The 21,322-nt window shown below is 46.2% G+C and overlaps 1 protein-coding gene across 1 annotated transcript in view; it reads left to right on the forward strand.

The window, feature by feature from the left end:
* The first annotated feature begins 2,883 nt into the window (after positions 1-2,883).
* Positions 2,884-21,322, forward strand: part of immp2l (inner mitochondrial membrane peptidase subunit 2) — a 324,690-nt gene continuing 306,251 nt past the window's right edge. The window contains exons 1-3 of the mRNA XM_007905133.2: positions 2,884-2,926; positions 10,006-10,143; positions 16,733-16,836. Of these exons, the coding sequence (XP_007903324.1) occupies positions 10,009-10,143; positions 16,733-16,836 (239 nt within the window). The 5' untranslated portion in view covers positions 2,884-2,926; positions 10,006-10,008. The remainder of the gene's footprint in view (positions 2,927-10,005; positions 10,144-16,732; positions 16,837-21,322) is intronic.

The following is a 21,322-nucleotide window of genomic DNA, read 5'->3' on the forward strand; positions in this document are numbered from 1 at the left end:
GAGCAGTACACAGCTTGAACCCGTTGCAGGAATGGAATTAGGGTAAAGAACCAACAAGAACCATTTTTCAGCCCAGCTCAGTTGGCAGCACTATTGCCTCTGAGTCAAAAGGTTCTGTGTTCAAGACGTCTTTCTACCTACAGTCTAGGCTGACACTCCAACGTGGTACTGGTTGTGTGCTACGTTGTTGGAGGTGCCATCCTTCAGATGAAACGTTCGACCAAGGTCCCGTCCGCCTATTCCCGTCTGACGGGACTTTAATGTTGGACATTAAAGTTCTGGGAGTTTCTCTTGAGTCCTGGCTAACAATCCCCCAGATAAAATTAGTGATTCATGTTATCGTGAGCACAGAATTTTAGATCTCAGACCCTGTAATGATAATAATAAGCCTTACATTTGATATGGCACTTTCATGGGCGGCAAATATCTGAAAGCGATTCACAGTATTGCTGTAAAGTGCAATGAGTATATTTTGTAGGTGAGCATAGTAGCCCAATTATGTACAGTAATGTCCCACTAACAGCCATGAAATAAGTGACCAATTTTATTTGGGAGATTGTTGGCCAGAATACCAGGGCTTCAAATACAGGTGGTGCTCAACACTGGTGGAGGTTGCGATCAGCATCTGGATTTGAGGGCCTGGCTTGGTTGGCCCATTGCCCATCATTGATAATGCTGTTACACTGCCAGGCTTGTCAATTTCAAGGCATCAACAGCACAAAACAACAGCAGTTGATACCTAAGAGATTAAACCCAAACCAGTAAACAGCCAATTACCATTTATTGTGGAGTCTATAGCGTAGTGATTAGAACCCTCGCCGCAAATGACAGGACCCATGTTCAATTCCTTAGGTAAGTTTCCTTACTCCACGTGCTTCCAGTAAAGAGGAACCCGGTTGTTAGTCAATTGGCGGATCGCTCTATGGGGGTAATAATTCCTCAAAACAAAATTGGTCACAATCCATGGCTGTTTGTGGGACATTGCTGTGTGCAATTGGTTGCCAAGTTTCGCACACAAACACAATCAATCCACTTCACAGTATATTCTGTGATGTGCATTGAGACATCTCAATTGCATAAGGCACTATATCAAATGCAAGGATTATTTTATTATTGTCTGGTGTCAGCCTCGCTCAGTTGGTATAGCACTCTCGCCTCTAAGTCAGAGGTTGTGAGTCCAAGCCCCACGTCGGAGCCTCGGCTGACAATGTTACTTTCAAGATAGGAATTTAAGCTTTTACTAATAATCTCTTACATTTGGTACAATGCCTTTCACATCATAAATGATTTAAACAAGGGAGCTTATCTCCCTCCCGGTGCCCTGGCCAACAATCCTCCAAATAAAATCGATCATTCACTCCATGGCTGTTTGTGGGACACTGTGTGCAACTGGCTGCTGTGTTTTGCCCACAAAATACACAGTCACGCCACTTTACACTAAATCCTGTGAAGCGCATTAACACGTCTTCCTGATGTGAAAAGTGCTATATGAAATGCAAAGATGATGATGAAGATTATTATCATTTTCAAAATCTTAGGAAATGAATTTTTCAGTTGTGGGACATCAGGACAAGGAATTGAACAAAGTCTACTTTTAGTACCTTGCATTGAGCACAAATTAAATGTACAAAAATAATTTACAATCAAATCAAATTAACCACTTACAAATCAGGTATAATAATCCTTCCATTTGATATAATGCCTTATCACGTCTTTGAGACATCTCAGAGTGCTTCACATGACATAATGGAAAGTTAATTGATTATATTTTCTGGGCAAATATTGGGCAAAGGTGCTGGACAGTCAGGGATTTGGGCTCGAGCAGGTGTGGGTGGGGGCGTTGTGGAGGAAGTCCAGCGTCCGACTTAACAGAGGCGAGGGCAGAATGGTAAGTTTTTATGCAGTCCAGCCAGATCTGCCAATGGACTGTTAAATTAGATTTGAGACAGGTGCATGCGTTGGCTAGTCTACTAGGTTGAATTGTATGAGTAGGCGGTCATTCGGGAGGGGTCGGGGGCAAGGGCATCAAAAGTGGTGAAGAGGGAGCTGTGGAAGAGAGTGACTGAGGAAGATAAGTTGATGCGGGAGGAAGCCCAGAGGGGGAGGAGTTCAGATTACTCTAGGAATTAAGGAAGATGAAGTAGTGGTCCGAGATGGCTTTGTCGGTGATGTTGAGATCCGAGTTGAGGGTGATCTCCAGATCAAGCGGGTGGCCATTACATGAGTGGCAGAGTGGATGAGGAGGGTGAGATTGTGAGAGGGAGAATTCAGCGAAGATAGAGCAAGAGTGGGTGAAGTGAAGGTTGAAGTTGCCTAGGAAGAGGAGGCATTCGGAGCAGAGGTAGATGGAAGCTGGAAGGGTGGCGATGTCGGACAGGACGATGGGGGAGGGTTTGGGAGGATGATAAAAGAAGATTTTTAAGGAAAGATTGGAGGTATGGTAAAGGGTAAGGTACTCGAAGGAGGGGAAGGAACTGGAGGAATATGAGGAAGGGGAAGTGAGGACTTGGAAATGAGCCACACTACCACCACGGTGGGTATGTTGTTGGGTATGGTGGAAGGTATAGTTGGGTGATGTAGCCTCAGTCAGGGGGAAGGTGTTGTCTGGGATGATCCAGGTTTCTGTGCGGGTGAGGATATTGATGTTGACGGCGAGGGTTTTGTGGAGAGAGAGCGCACATTTTGTAGGGCAATGTGGGCAATGTAGGGCATGATTATTAGATACAAAAAAACTCGTCAAATCAAACACTCGCAAATCTGGTATCATATAAGGTAGATGTGAAGTTTTGGGCAACAATTGTGTCACATTTCAGAATGTTCCCACTTTATAGGCCATCGGCTGGAGCTGAGGCGGCGCTAGGACCCCGCGGGGCTCAGCGGGCAGCTCGCACTGAGGCTGCGCAGAGCGAGCGGAAGCCAACTGGAGGTGAGAGAGAGAGAGAGAGTGTGTGAAAGAAAGAGTGAGAGAGGATAGAGAACAGTAAGAGACAGGAGAGAGGATGACTGAGACAGAGAGAGAGAGAGAGAGTGAGAGAAAGAGTGAGACATAGAGAGAGAGTGAGAGACAGAGAGAGAGAGAGACAGAGAGAGAGAGTGAGAGACAGAGAGAGAGAGAGACAGAGAGTGAGAGACAGAGAGAGAGTGAGAGACAGAGAGAGAGAGTGAGAGACAGAGAGAGAGAGAGAAAGAGTGAGACAGAGAGAGAGAGTGAGAGACAGAGAGAGCCAGAGAGACTGAGAGACACACAGAGAGAGAGAAAGAGAGACATAGAGAGAGAGAGTGAGAGACAGAGAGGGACAGAGAGACTGAGAGACACACAGAGAGAGAGAAAGAGAGACATAGAGAGAGAGAGTGAGAGACAGAGAGGGACAGAGAGACTGAGAGACACACAGAGAGAGAGAAAGAGAGAGACATAGAGACTGAGAGACACACAGAGAGAGAGACAGTGAGACATAGAGGGAGAGAGAGAGAGTAAGAGACATAGAGAGTGAGAGACATAGAGAAAGAGAGAAAGTCAGAGACAGAGAGAGACTGAGACACAGAGAGAGATAGAGAGAGAGAGACAGAGAGTGAGACATAGAAAGAGTGAGAGACATAGAGAAAGAGAGAAAGTCAGAGACAGAGAGACTGAGAGACACAGAGAGAGATAGAGAGAGAGAGACAGAGAGTGAGACATAGAGAGAGTGAGAGACAAAGAGAGAGAGACACAGAGACATAGAGTGAGAGACTGAGAGACATATAGAGAGACAGAGAGAGAGACAGTGTGTGTGAAAAAGAATGTGAGAGGATAGAGAACAGTAAGAGACAGGAGAGAGAATGACTGAGTGAGTGAGACAAAGATATATAGAGAGAGAGACATAGAGAGAGAGAGAGAGAGAGACATAGAAAGACACATAGAGAGAGAGAGAGATAGACAGAGACACACAGACAGAGAGAGAAACAGAGAGACACACAGAGAGAGACACAGAGAAAGAGAGAGTCAGAGAGAGAGAGAGTCAGAGAGAGAGAGAGAGACATAGAGAGAGAGACAGAGTGTGTGAAAGAACGAATGTGAGGATAGAGAACAGTAAGAGACAGGAAAGAGAATGACTGAGTGAGTGAGGCAGAGAGACAGAGAGAGAGAGACAGAGAGAGAGAGAGACAGAGAGAGAGACATAGAGACAAATAGACATAGACATAGAGAGAGAGACAGAGAGAGAGAGGGAGAGAGACAGAAAGACACAGAGAGAGACAGAGAGAGAATGACTGAGTGAGACAGAAAGATATATAGAGAGAGAGTGAGACAGAGAGAGAGAGAGACGGAAAGGCATAGAGAGAGACATAGAGAGGGAGAGACAGAGAGACATAGAGAGAGAGACATAGAGAGAGAGAGACAGAGAGAGAGACAGAGTGTGTGAAAGAAAGAATGTGAGAGGATAGAGAACAGTAAAAGACAGGAGAGAGAATGAGTGAGTGAGACAGAGAGGCACAGACAGAGAGAGAGAGAGAGAGAGACATAGAGAGAGAGAGAGACAAACAGCGAGAGACACAGAGAGACAGAGAGTGAGAGACAGAGACATAGAGAGAGAGAGAGAGGGACAGACAGACAGACAGCGAGAGACAGACAGCGAGACACACAGAGAGAGACAGACAGAGAGAGAGAGAGAGACAGACAGAGAGAGAGACAGACACACACAGCTGACAGAGCGAGACAGAGAGATTGAGTGAAAGAGAAAGACTGACAGACAGAGAGAGACTAAGGGAAAGACTGACAATTGTGACAACTGAGAGATTGAGTGAGAGTGTGAGAGAGAAAGAGATACTGAAGAGACAAATAGCGAGAGAGGGGAGGATGAGCAGTTGAACTCTAGTTCATCCCAGAATGATAACACCTTTTTAAATGTTTTTGTTACCAAACTGCCACCACCAACAACAACTTGCAATTATTTAGTCCCCTTCACGCAGGGTAGCGTCTCAGAGCGCTTAACACTGGCGGAGCCTGACTCCGAGGGGGGGAGGTGGGGTAAGGACGGTCAAAGAGGTAGGCTTTCAGGTGGGACTTGAAAAAGGGGAGAGAGGGAGCGAGGTGGAGGGATTGAGGAAGAGTGTTCCAGAGTTTCGGGGAGTAGGGGCTGAAAGAGCGATCTCAGATGGTGGGGTGGAAAGTAAGGTGACGAGCAGGAGGCCGGTGCCAGGTGGTGAATGGTGGAGTGAGGAGGTTGGAGAGGTAGGGAGGTGCCAGAGAGTGAAGGGATTTGCACATGAGTGTGAGGATCTTGAAGTCGATAACAACCCAATGTTAATAAATGTCAGTTTGAAATAATGTCTATTTCACACCAGTGAACCACTGCATATTTTTCCTCAATAATTATTGGAAAATGTTTGAGACTTGACTCCCCTGAATAAAAGGTTCAGTTTGTATCTTTTTGTCAGATTTGATTGCCTCAGAAAGAAAACCAGGTTGCCTTCTTTGTAATGCGGAGTCCTGTAGTGTAGTGGTTATAGCAGTTACTTGCATGCGAGATGACCCAGGTTTGATTCCCGGGTGGGGCGAAACCTTAGTCATGTTAGTTATTAGTCGATTGGTGGATCACTTTCTGGGGGTAATAAACCCTCCAAAAAAAAATGTGCTCACTCAATCCATGACTGTTTGTAGAACATTGCAGTGCGCAATTGACTGCTGCGTTTCACTCACAAAATAATAATAATAATAATCCTTGCATTTGATATAGCGCTTTTCACGTCGGGAGGACGTCCCAAAGCGCTTCACAGAACACACTGTAAAGTGAATTGACTGTATATTTGTGGGCGAACGCGGCAGTCAATTGCGCACAGCAGTGTCCCACAAACAGTCGTAGATTGAAAATGACCAATTTATTATTGGTTTTGGAGGGATTATTATTAGGCTCTGTGTGGAGTAAGGAAATTTGCCCAAGGTTTCGCCCTCTGCCTGGAATTGAACTCAGGTCTCTCGCTTGCAAAGCGAGTGCTCTAACCACTGAGCTACAGGACTCCACTGTGATGTTCCCATTCCAATTGCTATTCAGTGATACTCTCCCCTACATGCTGGGATGTCTGCAGATGTAAGGAGAAAACATGATTGGAGTTGATAAAATACACTTTACAATATATCCTGTGAAGTCCACTTTACACTATATGCTGTGAAGTGCTTTGAAACATCTCAGTGACTTGATAGGTGCTACGTATAATGCAAAAATGGTTATTATTGTGGATTGAATTACATGCGTTTTGAAAACAACGATCAAGTTCAATTTGAGGGACTTTTGATAATTCATAATGACTAAATTTCACCTGCCTTCCTTTCCTCGATTGTTTGGGCTCATACTCATTCCACCTCACTGGTCTAATGACTGCGAATAAATAATTAAATAGACGACGGACAATGAAAGAGATTGCTGAAGACTGAACAATCGCGCTTTTTTTTGGTCAGCTGGGTGTCTGACACATGTGGAAACCCATACCCGTGCTTTAGAGTATCCAAACCCAACTTAGAATTCCATGCATCCCACCTACACATGGAAACCCCAGAGATAGATTGTCAGAATGGAATGCACATTCTCTCCTTGGAGGGACAAATCCTACTTACGTAATTTCTGAATGTATGAGGCATAGGTTGGCAAGAGCCAAGGCTTGGGGACCACAGAGAGTGCGTTATAATAATAATCCTTGCATTTGATATAGCACTTTTCACATCGGGAGGACGTCCCAAAGCGCTTCACAGGATATACTGTAAAGTGAATTGACTGCATATTTGTGGGCGAATACGGGAGCCAATTGCGCACAGCAATGTCCCACAAACAGTCATAGATTGAAAATGACCAATTTAATTATTGTTTTTGGTTTTGGAGGGATTATTATTAGGCGTGTGGAGTAAGGAAACTTGCCCAAGGTTTCGCCCTGTCTGGAATTGAACTCAGGTCTCTCGCTTGCAAAGCGAGTGCTCTAACCACTGAGCTACAGGACTCCGCTCCGTTGGGGTAACTGGTGGACTCTAACCAGCTAAAACCGCATAGCTTGTTATTGATTTCATTGTCCAGCAAGCTTTCTTGCTGCTTGTCCATCTCAGACCACACGACTTGTTAGGGCGTTGTAGGAGCTGAGTGGGAGGATTCCCTGCCCCAGTGACTGGTCTGCTCAAGTCCTGCCGATGAGCCACATGGCAAAATGATATTCTTACAAATGAGGGGTAACTCCTTTAGAAGGGTGAACCCTTCAATGTTTAACTGGTCAACTGCACCAAGTATGCTTGCTGTTATCAAAGCATGACACGTAGGAATGAACGAACAACCTTCTCCCCACTTCCCCCAGTTAAAAGAAAATCACATTATTAACACTGTCCTCACTGTGCTTTGAAAGTAACATTTGATCTGATTCCCAGATGAGTTCTCATTGTGGTGTCCATTGGACAAATCGATGAGCCAGTGGAGCATTTCATCTACTTGAGCTCCCTGCTTGTCAGTCTTCCCAACTCTTCCCTCCACAAGCTGCAGATCATCCAGAATTCCGCAGCTTGTGCCCTTTCCTGCACCAGTTTGCGAACCAATCATCCCCATCCTTGCCAGGCTCCACTGGCTCCCGATTCCCCCAGAAGATAGAGTTAAAAATGCTCGAACTCACCTTCAAAGCCCTCCACGACTTTGCACGTCCCTACCTCTGTGACTTGCTAAAGCCATGCAGACCTGTTCCCTCTGCGAGACAGACTCTGGCCTGCTCCACGTTCACTCCCCTGCGCACCCCACCCCACCATCAGCAGCCTCTCCCACCATTTGGAACTCCATTCCACAGTCCCTTCACCTCATCCCCTCCTTTGGCTCCTTCAAAGTACATCTCAAGACCTTCTTCCTCGAACGCGTAACCCTCCTACCCCCACCCTATCTGCCCTACATCCCTCCTGATCCCAATCCTCAGCTCTGGTGCAAATTCTTGACTGTCCAGCTCCTTGGGGCATCTCTCTGATGTAAAATATGCTATATGAATGTAATTTCTTGTTGTGGCTTAAGTTGTCACCTGACCGCCCCCCCTTATGATGTGGTTCTGAGGTATCTCCTGATCTTTGCTCGGTTTAATGTATCTGTTGCTGACCCACTGTAGGGTGATCTCCCCTGCAGTGCGGTTTGTCATAGTAACCTCCACGTTGAGCTGTGATAGCACCTCTAGATGCATGAGGTCGCACATGGATCGTCAAATTGCTGTAAACTCTCATTTACAAATTCACAGCTTGGTCCTGAACTGGAGACAAGCAGGGCACAAGAAATCGAGAAAATGTCTCAATGACACGATAAGGCGCTAAATCAAATGCAAGGATATTTTTGTGGGGCGTCAGCTGGGTCAGTGCCTAGAGGGCATAAATTTAAGAAACACAATTTAGTAAATGAACAAATGGGGAGATTAGGAGAAATGTTTTCACACAGTGCAGTTAGGAATGCCTGGCTGGGAATGAGCCAGTTTAGGCAGAATCCACATTGGCTTTCAAAAGTGAACAACATAAATACCTAAAAAGGAGTCAGCTACTGGGGAATGGGGAAATAGCAGGAAAATGGGACTGTTATGGGTTAGGTAGGTTGGGTCCGGTGTTGAGGTTCTGGAAAAGAATGAGTTGGGGTCTGGGGCAAACTGCAATGAATGCCTTGATTTCAAAACTGAAAGAGGAGCAGTGTTGCATGAAAGATGCGACACTTGGAAAGAATAAAGAAAAAGTTTGAAGGAGCTGTAAATATTGATAAATAATAATAATAATCTTTGCATTTGATTTAGCGCTTTATCAAGTTGTTGAGACGTCTTAAAATGCTTCACACGATATACTGTAAATGCAGTGACTGTATTTTGTGAGCGAAACATGGCGGCTAATTTGTGCACAGCAGTGTCCCACAAAATAGTTATGGAGCAAATGACCAATTTTATTTGGGGGATTGTTAGCCAGGACACCTGGGAGAGGGAAATTCCCTTCTCTTTTCGAATAGTGTCATGGGATCTTCAACATTCACCTGAATAGGCAATTTGGACCTCGGTTTAACTGTCTCATCTGAAAGACGACACCTCCGACAATGCAGCGCTCCCCCAGCACTACTTTTAAATTCTTGTAACGGAGAAGGCCCACATTGTACAGGAGATACTTCCAGTGAAGAACTTATTATAGAGTAGGATTCCTATGACCTTGTTGAGCAAACCATTTGAGCTCTGCTCTTAATAAAAGCGCCTCCTGCTGTGTTGTGCATTTGTAAGGTTCTATATCAATCTTGTACCTTTGAAATCAGCAAATTGCTTTGACATTGTTGTTCATGAAATGCTGACTGATTTATACTCTTATTTCTCCACACAAATCTTATATGTAAATGTAAGAAATCAGTCCACTTGTTTTGTCGGATGTCAAAAATACACCCAACAAAATAATTTGGCAACAAATCCACAATCGCTGCACTTCACATGTCACAGTGTGGCATGTGTTGAGATATGAATTGCGTTCTGATATGTTCTGATATGAATTGCGCAGTTTCACGTGTAAGGATTATTGCATCACATTACTTTGGTTTTGTTGTGCTGCCGTATGTTGTACAAGGTGGCAAGAGGAAAAAGAGCAAGAGAGGCAGACAGTGAGCGTTCACTCATTTTCCCCGCTTTGCGTCTCGTGTGACCATGAGCGAGAACTCCCATCGTAATAACAATATTAATACACATAATTGAGACATTTCAAAGCCCTTCACAGAATATATTGTAAAGTGGATTAAGTGTATTTGTGGATGAAACACGGCAGCCAGTTGCACAAACAGTCGTAGATTCAGTGACTTTTTTAAAGAGATCTTTTTTGGAAAGCGATCGGTCATTTGACTAACAACCGGGTTTCTACTTACTGCTAGGTAAATAGAGGAATGTGGAGTAAAGAAACTTGCCTAAGATTTCACCCCGCCTGGGAATCGAAACCGAGTCCTCTCACTTGCAAGGCGAACGCGCTAACCACTAGGGACTCCCGACAATTTTGTAAATAGTTGTAATTTTGTTTTTTGTCAGGCGATGGTACGAGCAAGTGGATTTGGCAAGCGTTACCTCAAGGCTTTCCTCAGTGGCTTCTTTGTCGCCGTCCCAGTCACTGTGACGATCTTGGACCGTGTGGCCTACATTGCGAAAGTGGAAGGTGCTTCGATGCAGGTATGCCTGCCAATTGCTGTCGCCAATTTTGTTGCTGCAGCTGTTCAGCGTTCATTCCACAATTGCTGATGTACAACATCTAACCAAAAAAAAACAAAACAAACAGAAATGCAAACAAACATGTCAGTTTGCTAACCTCCCTCCACAAGCTGCAGGTCATTCAGAACTCTGCAGCTCGTGTACTGTCCCGCACCAGGCTTCGGGACCACATCACTCCCACCCTCGCTCACCTCCACTGGCTCCCCATCCCCCAGAGGATCGATTTCAAGATCCTCATCCTCACCTACAAGGCCATTCACGGCCTTGCTCCCTCCTACCTCTCCGACCTACTATCCCCCTACCTACCTGCCCGTACCCTCCGTTCCTCTGGCTCCGGTCTGCTCCACATCCCCCGCCCCAACCGCCCTACCATCGGTGGCCGGGCCTTCAGCCTCTCAGCCCCTGGGCTCTGGAACTCTATCCCCCAGTGCCTTCGCCGCCTCCTCCCTTTCCTCCTTCAAGGCCGGTCTCAAGACCTTTCTCTCTGACCGTGCCTTCAGCTCCCCTCTCGACTCTCTACCCCCTCCTCGCTCCCTCCTTTCCCTCCCCTCACCCTGACCATTTCCCCCCTGCTCGGGTCCTGACCCAACTGTACAGCGCCTTGGGACGTCCTCCCGACGTGAAAGGCGCTCTATAAATGGAATCTTGTTGTTGTTGCTGCCAATTACTAAGCATATTATTCAACTCCAAACACAGGTTTTGGTCCCAGCTAGGACTTCATTTGGATCACTTCACTCCCTGGGCACCTCTCTATCTCTGCCACTCCTCTACCCTTGCTCAGCAGGCTTAGGCTTTATGCATATCCCTTAACCCCTCCTTGCCACCATTAGCTTTAGCACTCCGTCCCGAAATTGGAGGCCTCTGTCTCAATCCCTCCGCCTTGCGCCCTCCTTGCCCAACTTCAGATCACATCTGAATACCTTCCTCTTTGATTTTGACTGCGGTCACCTCCCTACCTCCCTACCCCAGGCTCGGCCTCTGTTCATTTCAGCGAGATGCTACCCCACATAAAGGCGCTGTATAAATGCAAGTTGTTGTTGATACTATGCCTTATCACCTCACAAGCGGTTCACAGGATTTTATTGTGAATTGCAGTGACTGCATACTTTTAGTTGAACAAATTTGAAAGTATTTCCTTGAAGTATTGCAGCTGGTTTTGAAAATCTTTGATATCTTGGCTATGTTCCCACTGAATATAGTTATGTTTGCGGCCTGTTTTCTCAAGGCTATCTTGGATGATTGAAGATGGCTCTTCATTTTTGCCGACTTGCCACTGTAATAATAATAATCCTTGCATTTGATACAGAGCCTAATCATCTTTTTGAGACATCTCAAAGCGCTTCACAGAATATACTGTAAAGTGAGTGACTGTGTATTGTAGGTGAAATGCAGCAGCCAATTTTGCACACAGCAACACCCCACAAACAGCCATGGAGTGAGTGACCTGTTTAATTTTGGGGAATTGTTGGCCAGGGAGAGAGAAACTTGCTTCTCTTTTCAAATAGTGCCTGGGATCTTTAATGTCTACCTGGTCAAACAGATAGGACTTTGGTTTATCTTCTCATCCGAAGGACGGCACCGCCGATAATGAAACTGCCCCCCCCAGCACTGCATTGGAGTGTCAGCTTAAGCTGTGTGATTCCAAGTACTGACGTGGGGCTTGAACCCACAATCTTCTGACTCAGAGGCGAGAGTGCTATCACTGAACCAAGCAACTGATCAGGAAGGCTGATCCTTCTAAACAAGTTTCAATTTCTGGCATCAAAACAAGGAGCCAAATGGCAACGACATTCTTTCAGCCCACACATTAAAAAAGAGCCTGAGACTTTGGAGAAAACTGGCATGAATTCAGCAACAGTGAGTGCTACGTAATCTTGACAGCTTTTAAAATAACATGTGTTTTCTCCAGCGTAAAGCTGGAGGATTGTCAGGTTTCCCTGTGAAAGATATTTTATATGTGGACGTAAGCTGCTGAAATACAAGATAACCAAATCCAATATTTGTTATTTAAACCCTTTTGAGCAGAGTGTGAATTTGTTCCAACAAAACCAATTGACATTGTTACTTGTTCACTGCTTCGAAGAAGAGCTGAATAAGTATCTGTGAGACAACTGTATTGTAAGATGGAAGGGATAGGTGCACACAGCCATCAAAAATTTTCCAATGCTGAATAATTTCTGCTCCCATTTCAGGCTGTAATAAAACTTATTTTACGGATCATGGACTCACAGTCTCAGCTGACGCTCCAGTGTGGTGCTGGGGGGAAACACTGTATTGTCGGAGGTGTAACACACCCGTAGTACTGCATGGAGTGTCAGCGGAGGTGATATGGGTTCCAAGTCCCTACACTGGGCTTTATCCACAACCTTCTGACTCAGAGGCGAGAATTCTACTCACTGCCATCACTTGATGTTCTTATCAAATCCTATTTGGTGGAGTCCAGCAGCATAGTGGTTAGCTTGCCTCGCAAGTGAGAGGATTAACGTAGTGTTCGATTCCCAGGTGGGACACTTTTCCTTACTCCACATGCCCCTTTTTACCCAGCATTAAACAGGAACCAATTGTTAATTGATTGGCGGATTAATCCCTCAAAAAAAATTTGGTTACTGAACCCACGACTGTATGTAGGACACTGCTGTGCACAATTGACTGCCGTGTTTTGTACACAAAATACTCAGTAATTCCATTTTACAATATATTCTGTGAAGCACTTTGAGACAACCCAACCATGTGATAAGGTGCCAAATCAAATGCAAGGATTATTATTATTATTAGTTGATATCTGGTACTGTTGTTTATCCTTACTCATTTTGTCTCCTATTTTCCACTTATCCATTCCCGTAAAGATTTGACTTCCTTTTCTGCACTTCCTCTGAGTTCCAGTTCTACAGGTGCCCATCGCTCTCGGTTGCCTTGTTGCTGGCTCTGGGCAGTATCTTGCCTACAGGTCTGCCTTCCTTGCTAACCCACTTGGTTGTTCACAGGGATAAGAGGTGGATGATTTATGCGTACTCTGAATGAAAAGCAAACAAACTGAAGTGATCTCCCAGAAAGTGATCTCTATAACTGACTAAGCTAACTCCTGTCTTGACTATGCTAACTCCCTGCTTGCGGATGACACCCAACTGTACCTCTCTGCCTCCACCCTTGACTCCAGTATCACTGCTGTCCTGACAGAATGTCTGTCAGACATCAAGTCCTGGATGAGAGCTAACTTTCTTCAATTGAATGTCAGCAAGACTCCTGATTGGTTCCCATCAGCGCCTCCACATCTCAGGTGCTGACAGCATCACCATCTATGGTTGCACACTCCACCTTGCTAAGCCAGTCCAGAACCTTAGTGTCTTGTTTGACCCTCAACTATCCTTTGTACCCCACATCTGCGCCATGTCCTGCTCTGCCTTCCCCCAACTACGCAATATTGCCCGGCTCCGCCACTGTCTCACACCGCAGGCCGCCGAAACTTTCATACACCCATTCGTTACATCAAGGCTTGACTATGTAAATTCCTTGCTTGTCGGCCTCCCCGACTCCTCTCGCCATAGGCTGCAGATCATCCAGAACTCTGCAGCACGTGTCCTCTCCCGCACCAGGCTCCGTGATCCTATTACCCCCATCCTTGCCCGACTCCACTGGCTTCCCATCACCCAGAGGATACAGTTCAAGATCCTGGTCCTCCCTATCAAAGCCCTCCATGGCCTTGCTCCCCCCACCTCTGTGACCCCTAACCCCCTATCATCCTGCCCACTTCCACCGCTCAGCAGGCTTCGGTCTGCTTCACGTCCCCGCCTCGCTCGCCCCACCATTATCAGTTGGGGCTTCTGCTCCCACCATCTGGAACTCCATCCTGCAGCCCTCTACCTCGCTCCTTCCCTTGCCTCCTTCAAGGCCCATCTCAAGAACCTCCTCTTTGACCGTGCTTTTGATCACCCTACTTCCCCCCTGCTTTCCACCCTCCTCAATCCCGACCCCCAGCTCTGGTCTGAAACTCTGATTATCCAGCGTCTTGGGATGTCCTCCCAACGTGAAAGGCGCTATACAAATGTAATTTTGTTGTTCTTGTTGCTTAACCGTCCACCTAACTCTTCCCTCCATAAGATGCAGATTATTCAAAACTCTGCAGCTCAGGTCCTCTCTCACACCAGGCTCCGTGATCCTATCAACCCTATCCTCGCCCTTCTTCACTGGCTCCCCATCCCCCAGAGGATAGAGTTCAAAATCCTCGTCCTCCCTTCACAGCCTCGCTCCTTCGTACATCTGTGACCTGCTAACCCCATACTGACCTGTCCGCTCCAAAACCCCCACCCCATGTCCAGCTAGGACCACCCACCCATTAAGGCTTTGGCTTACAGGGTTAACAGGAGCAGAGTGAGATGACTCCCTGCCCTCAGTGACTGGTCTGCCCTTCCAAGTCCTGCCAATGAGCCAGGCTGGCTGTACTGTCATCATCCGTGCCGTGGAATACTGCGGACCCCACTGGCTCAGGAACTGAACTACCGAGACCGCCACAGAGGATTGGCTCGATTCTGATATTAAATTGCCAGACATGTCACCTTGGAGCCAGTTCAGCTCCAAGGACCTGACTTACTTCTCCCCCAAGGAGGATAGTCACCAGTTGGTCATTCGACAAATGACAAGTGTGGGTTTGAGCCCTCACTAGGTGTAAGGTAGGTACAAAGAACTTCCTCAAAGCTTCCCAGTGGGCAACGCACTCAGCATGAAATGCATGAGAGCATTGCCGCCATCTTCCTGTCCTCAGCTTGAGCACACGTCCCTTCCCATTGAGCGATGGTTCCACCAATTGGAGTTTAAGCAGCAGCTGCCTGCCTCTCTGCAGGCCAATCATGGTGGATTCCAGGTACTGGACTTACGAACGTGTGTTCACCAACTCGGACCAACTTATTACTCCATCTTCCTTGCAGCTTTAGCAGCTGGTTTCACGGAGGTGGTGAAGGTAGTGACTTTGCAGTTAACAGCCCATTATATTAGTTTTACCTGTAGCACCCTTTCCTTGTCTTGCAGTTTGTGCTGTTCTCCCTTTCTCTGCATTGCATTCAAAGGCCAGAATGACATGAGACATCATTTTTGTTTTCATATACTAACAATAATAATTCTTGCATTTGGTGAAGCACCTTATCATGTCAGAAGGACGTCTCAAAGTGCTTCACAGGATTTACTGTGAAACGGAGTGACTGTATTTTGTGGGCGAGCAATGTTCCATAAACAGTCGCGGATTGAGTGACCAATTTTTATTTGGGGAGATTGTTGGCCAGGACACCAGGAGGGAGAAACTCCCTTCTTTTTTTGGATAGGGCCATGGGATCTTTGCCATCCACTACAAGCATTGTGATGAAGTGCTGTAGCTTAGTGGTTAGAGCACTCGCCTTGCAAGCGAGAGACCCTGGGTTCGATTCTCGGGCATGGCGAAACTTTGGACAAGTTTCCTTACTCCACATACCTCTGTTTACCTAGCAGTAAGTAGGAACCTAGTTATTAGTCGATTTGTGGATCGCTTTTCCAGGGGTAATAATCCCTTCAGGATTTAAAAAAAAATTTAGTCACTCAAACCACGATTGTTTGTGGGACACTGCTGTATGCAATTGGCTGCTGAGTTTTGGCCACAAAATATACAGTCAATTCACTTTACAGCGCTTTGAGACATCTCGAAGATGTGTTAAGGCTACAACAAATGCAAGGATTATAAGGATAAGGATTATTATCAGCACAAACTGCAAGACAGTGAAAGAATGCTGCAGGTAAAACTAATATAATGGTCTGTTAACTGCAAGGCTACTGCCTTCAACACTGACCACCTCCAAACAGTGACCCCCTCCCCATATACAGAGTGACCCCTCCCCATACAGCAATCTTCCTCTTCGACTATGCTTACGGTTACCTCCCCTCTTTCCTTGGCTTGGAGTCAAGCTCCGCCACAGTTAATTTCTCAGTCCCTGCCCCACGTGAAGGTTGCTGTATAAATGCTGTTGTTTGGTGATATGTGAGTTTTGAATGAAATAGAGGTGATCTGAATCTGTGGTTCAGGGCAGACGGAGGGTGTTTTATTGGAGGGTGAGATCTGCTGGACTCTACACAGCCTCCCTTCATTCTGTAACCGTGGTTTTATCACAAGCAAACACCCTGCTTGTCGGCTTTCCCAACTCCTCTCTCCACAAGCTGTAGATCATTTAGAACTCTGCAGCTCGTGTCCTCTCCCGCACCAACCTCTGTGACCCTATCGCCCCCACCCTCGTTCAGCTCCACTGGCTCCTCATCCCCCAGAGGATGGAGTTTAAAATCCTTGTCTTACCTTCAGTCCACGACTGTGTGTGGGACATTGCTGTGCCAATTGGCTGCCTCGTTTCATCCACAAAGTATACAGTAAATTCGCTTTCCAGTATATTCCTTGAAGCGCTTTGATACGTCTCGACGACGTGATAAGATGTTATATCAAATACAAGAGTTATTATTATTCATATAAACAGTATGCACATAACTACAGGCCTATGGGTAGCGTAGTTTTCACACAGTGCTATTTGCTCTGATTTCTCAGCCGTCATTAAATCCTTCGGGTAGAAAGTCCTCCGATGTTGTCCTATTAAACCGCTGGAGCGTTCGGAACTATGAAGTGCATCGTGGAGACATCGTGTCCCTGGTGTGAGTACCAAAGTTTGCATTTCCTAGAATTGAAATCAGGTTGTGCTGTGAGTTACACATTTTATGATGCATATTTTTGAGAGAAGCATTTGCGTCTTGGCCTGACTGTCCTGTTTAGCTAGTTTTTCTTTCTCACTGATTGTCCTGCATGAAGTTCTGGATATGCCATGTTATATAAGTTGTTGCTGAACTCGCGTTAAGACACCTTCATGCTGTAAGAAAATTTTACTTTTCTTAATTATTAAATAATGCACACAATTTGGATATTAGATAATTGTTTCCTTTATCAAAGTTCCACAGTTAATGATTATACAAAGAGCAAAGACCCATTATCTTCGTACCCGATAATGGGAGAAATCAGGTTATCAGAGAAGTTTAGTCTTGATCAGTTTACCCATCCCTAGAAGTGCAAAAGGCAGCATGTGGTATCATCTGATCTGTATCTCACTGATCTTGATTAAACTCTCTATTTTTATACCCGATTAATGTTTGGCTATTATGGAGCCAAGACCAATTGCATACACCCTTTGGTTAAAGTTCATAGGCCCAATGCTGTGGGCATGTTTACCAGCAGTGTTCAGACGTCTCTCCGCTTCTCCTTATTAGAAGGCCATTCCTGGTAAACAAAGTCAAGGCCATGATGTTTTCCAAATATTTTTCTTTCCTTACAATGCGTACAGCATTTACTTATCCAATGTGTCATGTACTGTTCTACCGCATTCAAAGCACTTGGTGGGGAACCACACCAAATTCTGCCCTAGCTGAGATCAGCCAATTCATGGTGCTGACCTTCTGGTACATACATAAAAATATATATTCCTTGCCTTTCCTGTACTGAATTGGCTGATCTGAGCCAGGGCAGCATTGGGGGAGGACCCACCCCAAACTGGGTAGTGGCTTTACAGATAAATTTACATTAGTTGTATCAGTAGTCATGACCATAACATTTAGTATGACCTAAATGAACTATGAGTTATGAACAAACTTGCATGAGTGGTATTGGCCGACTTAATACGACTTATGTAAAGTTATGTTTGAATTTTGTGACATGATGATGGGTCAAGACTTTGCTTCCCCTGCTTGTTTCAAACGCAGCACTAAGTACACATGTGTATATCATCAATGCAGCTGGGAAGTGTGATAGAGGCAATACAAGCTGGTTGATTTGCATAGGATTTAGGACTGTTTGGGACCAAAAAATGTTTCAACTTAACCAATTATCCAACTTGTAAAATATGACTATTGCAAAGAAATCTAAGTGTTTTTTTGGTAGGAAAATGAATAGATCCCAGGTGCATGTACAACTTAGACGATTATATGATTCATAAAAAATGACTTAGGCGAGTTTACCTGTATACGGCAATATTCTGAATATTCTGTGGTGTTAAGTCATATTCTGATCACTGTCCAGTGACACGTTCTGGAAAGTAAGTATGTGTGTGTGTGTATCTGAATGGTGGGTAAGGACAGGATTTGGCATTGCCCTGAGGTTCTCTGTGACTCTGTCCTCCATGGTCCTGATATCAAGCAAGTTTTCCTTTTCAAGTACCTATCCAATTCCCTTTTGAAAGTTGTTATTGAATCTGTTTCCACCACCCTTTCAGGCAGTGCATTCCAAACTGTAACAACTCTCTGTAAGAAAAAATCTTCTCATCTCCCCTCTGGTTCTTTTGCCAATTATCTTGAATTTATGTCCCCTGTTACCGACCCACCTGTCAGTGAAACGTTTCTCCCTATTTACTCGATCAAAACCCATCATAATTTTGAACCCCTCATAATTTTGAACACCTCTATTGAATCTTCCCTTAACCTTCTCTGCTCTAAGGAGAACAATCCCAGCTTCTCTAGTCTCTCCACATAACTAAAGTCCCTCATCCCTGATACCATTCTGGTAAATCTCCTCTGCACCCTCTCCAAGGCCATGATATCCTTCCTATAGTGTGGTGCCCAGAACTAGACACAATTCTCCAGCTGAGGCCTAACCAGTGACTTATAAAGGTTTAGCAGAATTTCCTTGCTTTTGTACTCTATGCCTTTATTTATAATATTTTAACAAATCTATCAACCTGCCCTGCCACTTTCAAAGACCTCCCCTCAGCAATCTAGGATGAATCCAATCTGGACCGGGTGACTTTTCTACTTTGGACTGCTGCTAACATTTTTAGTACCTCTTCTCCATCTATTTTTATCGTATGCAATTTCTCTAATCCCTTTCCTTTACTGTGACATTGACAACATCTTCTTTTGTGAAGACAGGTGCAAAGAAGCCATACCCTCTGCCTGCACAAGTTTTCCTTTTTGGTCCCAATCGGTCCCACTCTTCCTTTGACCATCCTTTTACTTTTTATGTACGGATTTTACATGAGGGCTGGATAAAATCAACCTCCAGGCCTTCCGTCTATAGTATATATATATCTCAAAAGTTCTAGAGCGTGTTGTTGCCAACCAACTTCACGCACACCTCTCCTCCCACTTCCTCTTCGAACCCCTCCCTCCGATTTCCACCCTGCCCACAGTACAGAGACTGCGCTTGTGAAAGTCACAAATGACATCCTCTCTATCTGTGACCAGGGCTCCCTCTGCCTGCTTGTCCTCCTGGACCTCTCCGCCACGTCCGACACAGTCGATCATGCCATCCTCCTCCACCCCCTTTCCTCTGTCATCCACCTCAGTGGGACCACACTCGCCTGGTTCGAGTCCTATCTCACAAACCGCTAGCAGTACATCTGCACAAATGGCTTCTCCTCCTGTTCTCACCTGGTTACCTGCGGGGTACCTCAAGGATCCATCCTTGGTCCCCTCCTCTTTCTGATCTATATGCGCCCTCTTGGGGATGTCATCCGCAGACATGGGGACATTTCCACATGTATGCAGATGACACCCAACTCTATTTTCCCACCTCTCTTTGCGACCCCCAGTCCCCTGATGTTCTGTCAGCCTGCCTTGTCAGACCTCAGGGGCTGGATGAGCACAAATTTCCTTCAGCTGAACGTTGACAAGACGGAAACCACACTTTTTGGCTCTCGTCAATGTCTAAAATCTCACGGCTCTCACCTCCTCCACCTACTCGACCTCCCCCTAAAACTCTCCGAACCCGTATGCAATCTAGGCGTCAGGTTCGACCACCAATTATCCTTCCACCCCCACATCCGGTCCCTCACCAGCACTAGTTTCTTCCACCTCTGACGCATCGTCCGCCTCCATCAATACCTTTCCCCAAAAGCCGCGGAAACCCTGGTCCATATCGTTGTCACCTCTTAGCTGGAGTACTCTAATGCCCTCCTCGCTGGTCTTTACCATCCATAAAATCCAAATCATTCAAAACTCTGCCGCCTGCATTCTCACCCGCATGAAACTCCGCTCCCCAATCACCCCAGTCCTTGCCAGACTGCACTGGCTGCCTGTCCCAGAGAGGATCAACTTCAAGATCCTCACCCTTGTATTCAAGTCCCTGCACTCCTCTGCACCTCCCACCTCTCTGACCTCTCTCCTCAAAACAGTACCCGTTGCCTTTGTTCCTCCGGGTCTGGCTCCTCCTCGTCCCCCGAGTCCTCCGCTCCACCCTCGGCGGCCGTGCCTTCAGCCACTACGCCCCGAGGCTCTGGAACTCCCTTCCTCACTCCCTTCGCCTCACTCCCTCCCTTCCTGTTTTCAGGTCTCTGCTTTCTTTTCTTTTCGACCGTGCCTTTGGTCACCTTCCTCCGCCTCCCCCTGGCTCGGTCCCGGGATCCGTTACTGTGAAGCGCCCTCCCTCCCCCCCCCCCCTCCACCCCCGCTGCAGTTATTTTCACTCTCCGTGCTGCATCCTCCCAACCGCTGTCTACTGCCGCTGCCTTGGGAGGAAGCAGAAGATGGAATGATGGAAATGGTCTCTGGCCGGATAAAATCACTGGCTGGGCTAGATGAGGCCCCGTGGGCCTCCAGCTGACCCATGCTGGGTGCGGCCAACTGACCTTTCTCAAATAGGGATTCCAGCTCGGACCACCCTGCTCTAGCTCATCATCCCTTTCCAGGGCTGTAACAGTATCTTTGATCAATACTGCAACCACCTTTTCCTTCCCTATTCCTCCTGAATACATTGGAACCAGTTCCCATTCCTACCCAGGTCTCCGTTATTGCCACTACATCATAATCCCATATAGCAACTTGTACCTGCAGCTCACCAATCTTGTTTGTTATTCTCCATGCATTTAAGCACATGCACTCCAAGACTGCTTTATTCCAAAGTTATTGGTCTCTCCCAGTCCTCTATGGTCCGTCCCCCCACCCCCGCCGTCAAATTAATTTAAACAAATTAGGTGACATGGCTATATGGCTCTAATGTCCTCCACATGTCTCTGATGATGTTCTCCAGTATCTGATGTCCCCTGTGCCCCGGTGTCCTCCACAGCCCTGGTGGCTTCAGTGGCTGGATAGCCTGCTGAAACGGCCTGTCCATGTTCACAGTTGAAAGGTGACTACTTTGGCAAGGTCCTGGAGAGCTGCT

The sequence above is a fragment of the Callorhinchus milii genome, unplaced genomic scaffold (genome assembly GCF_018977255.1).
Source record: "Callorhinchus milii isolate IMCB2004 unplaced genomic scaffold, IMCB_Cmil_1.0 Scaffold5, whole genome shotgun sequence".
Lineage (NCBI taxonomy): Eukaryota > Metazoa > Chordata > Chondrichthyes > Chimaeriformes > Callorhinchidae > Callorhinchus > Callorhinchus milii.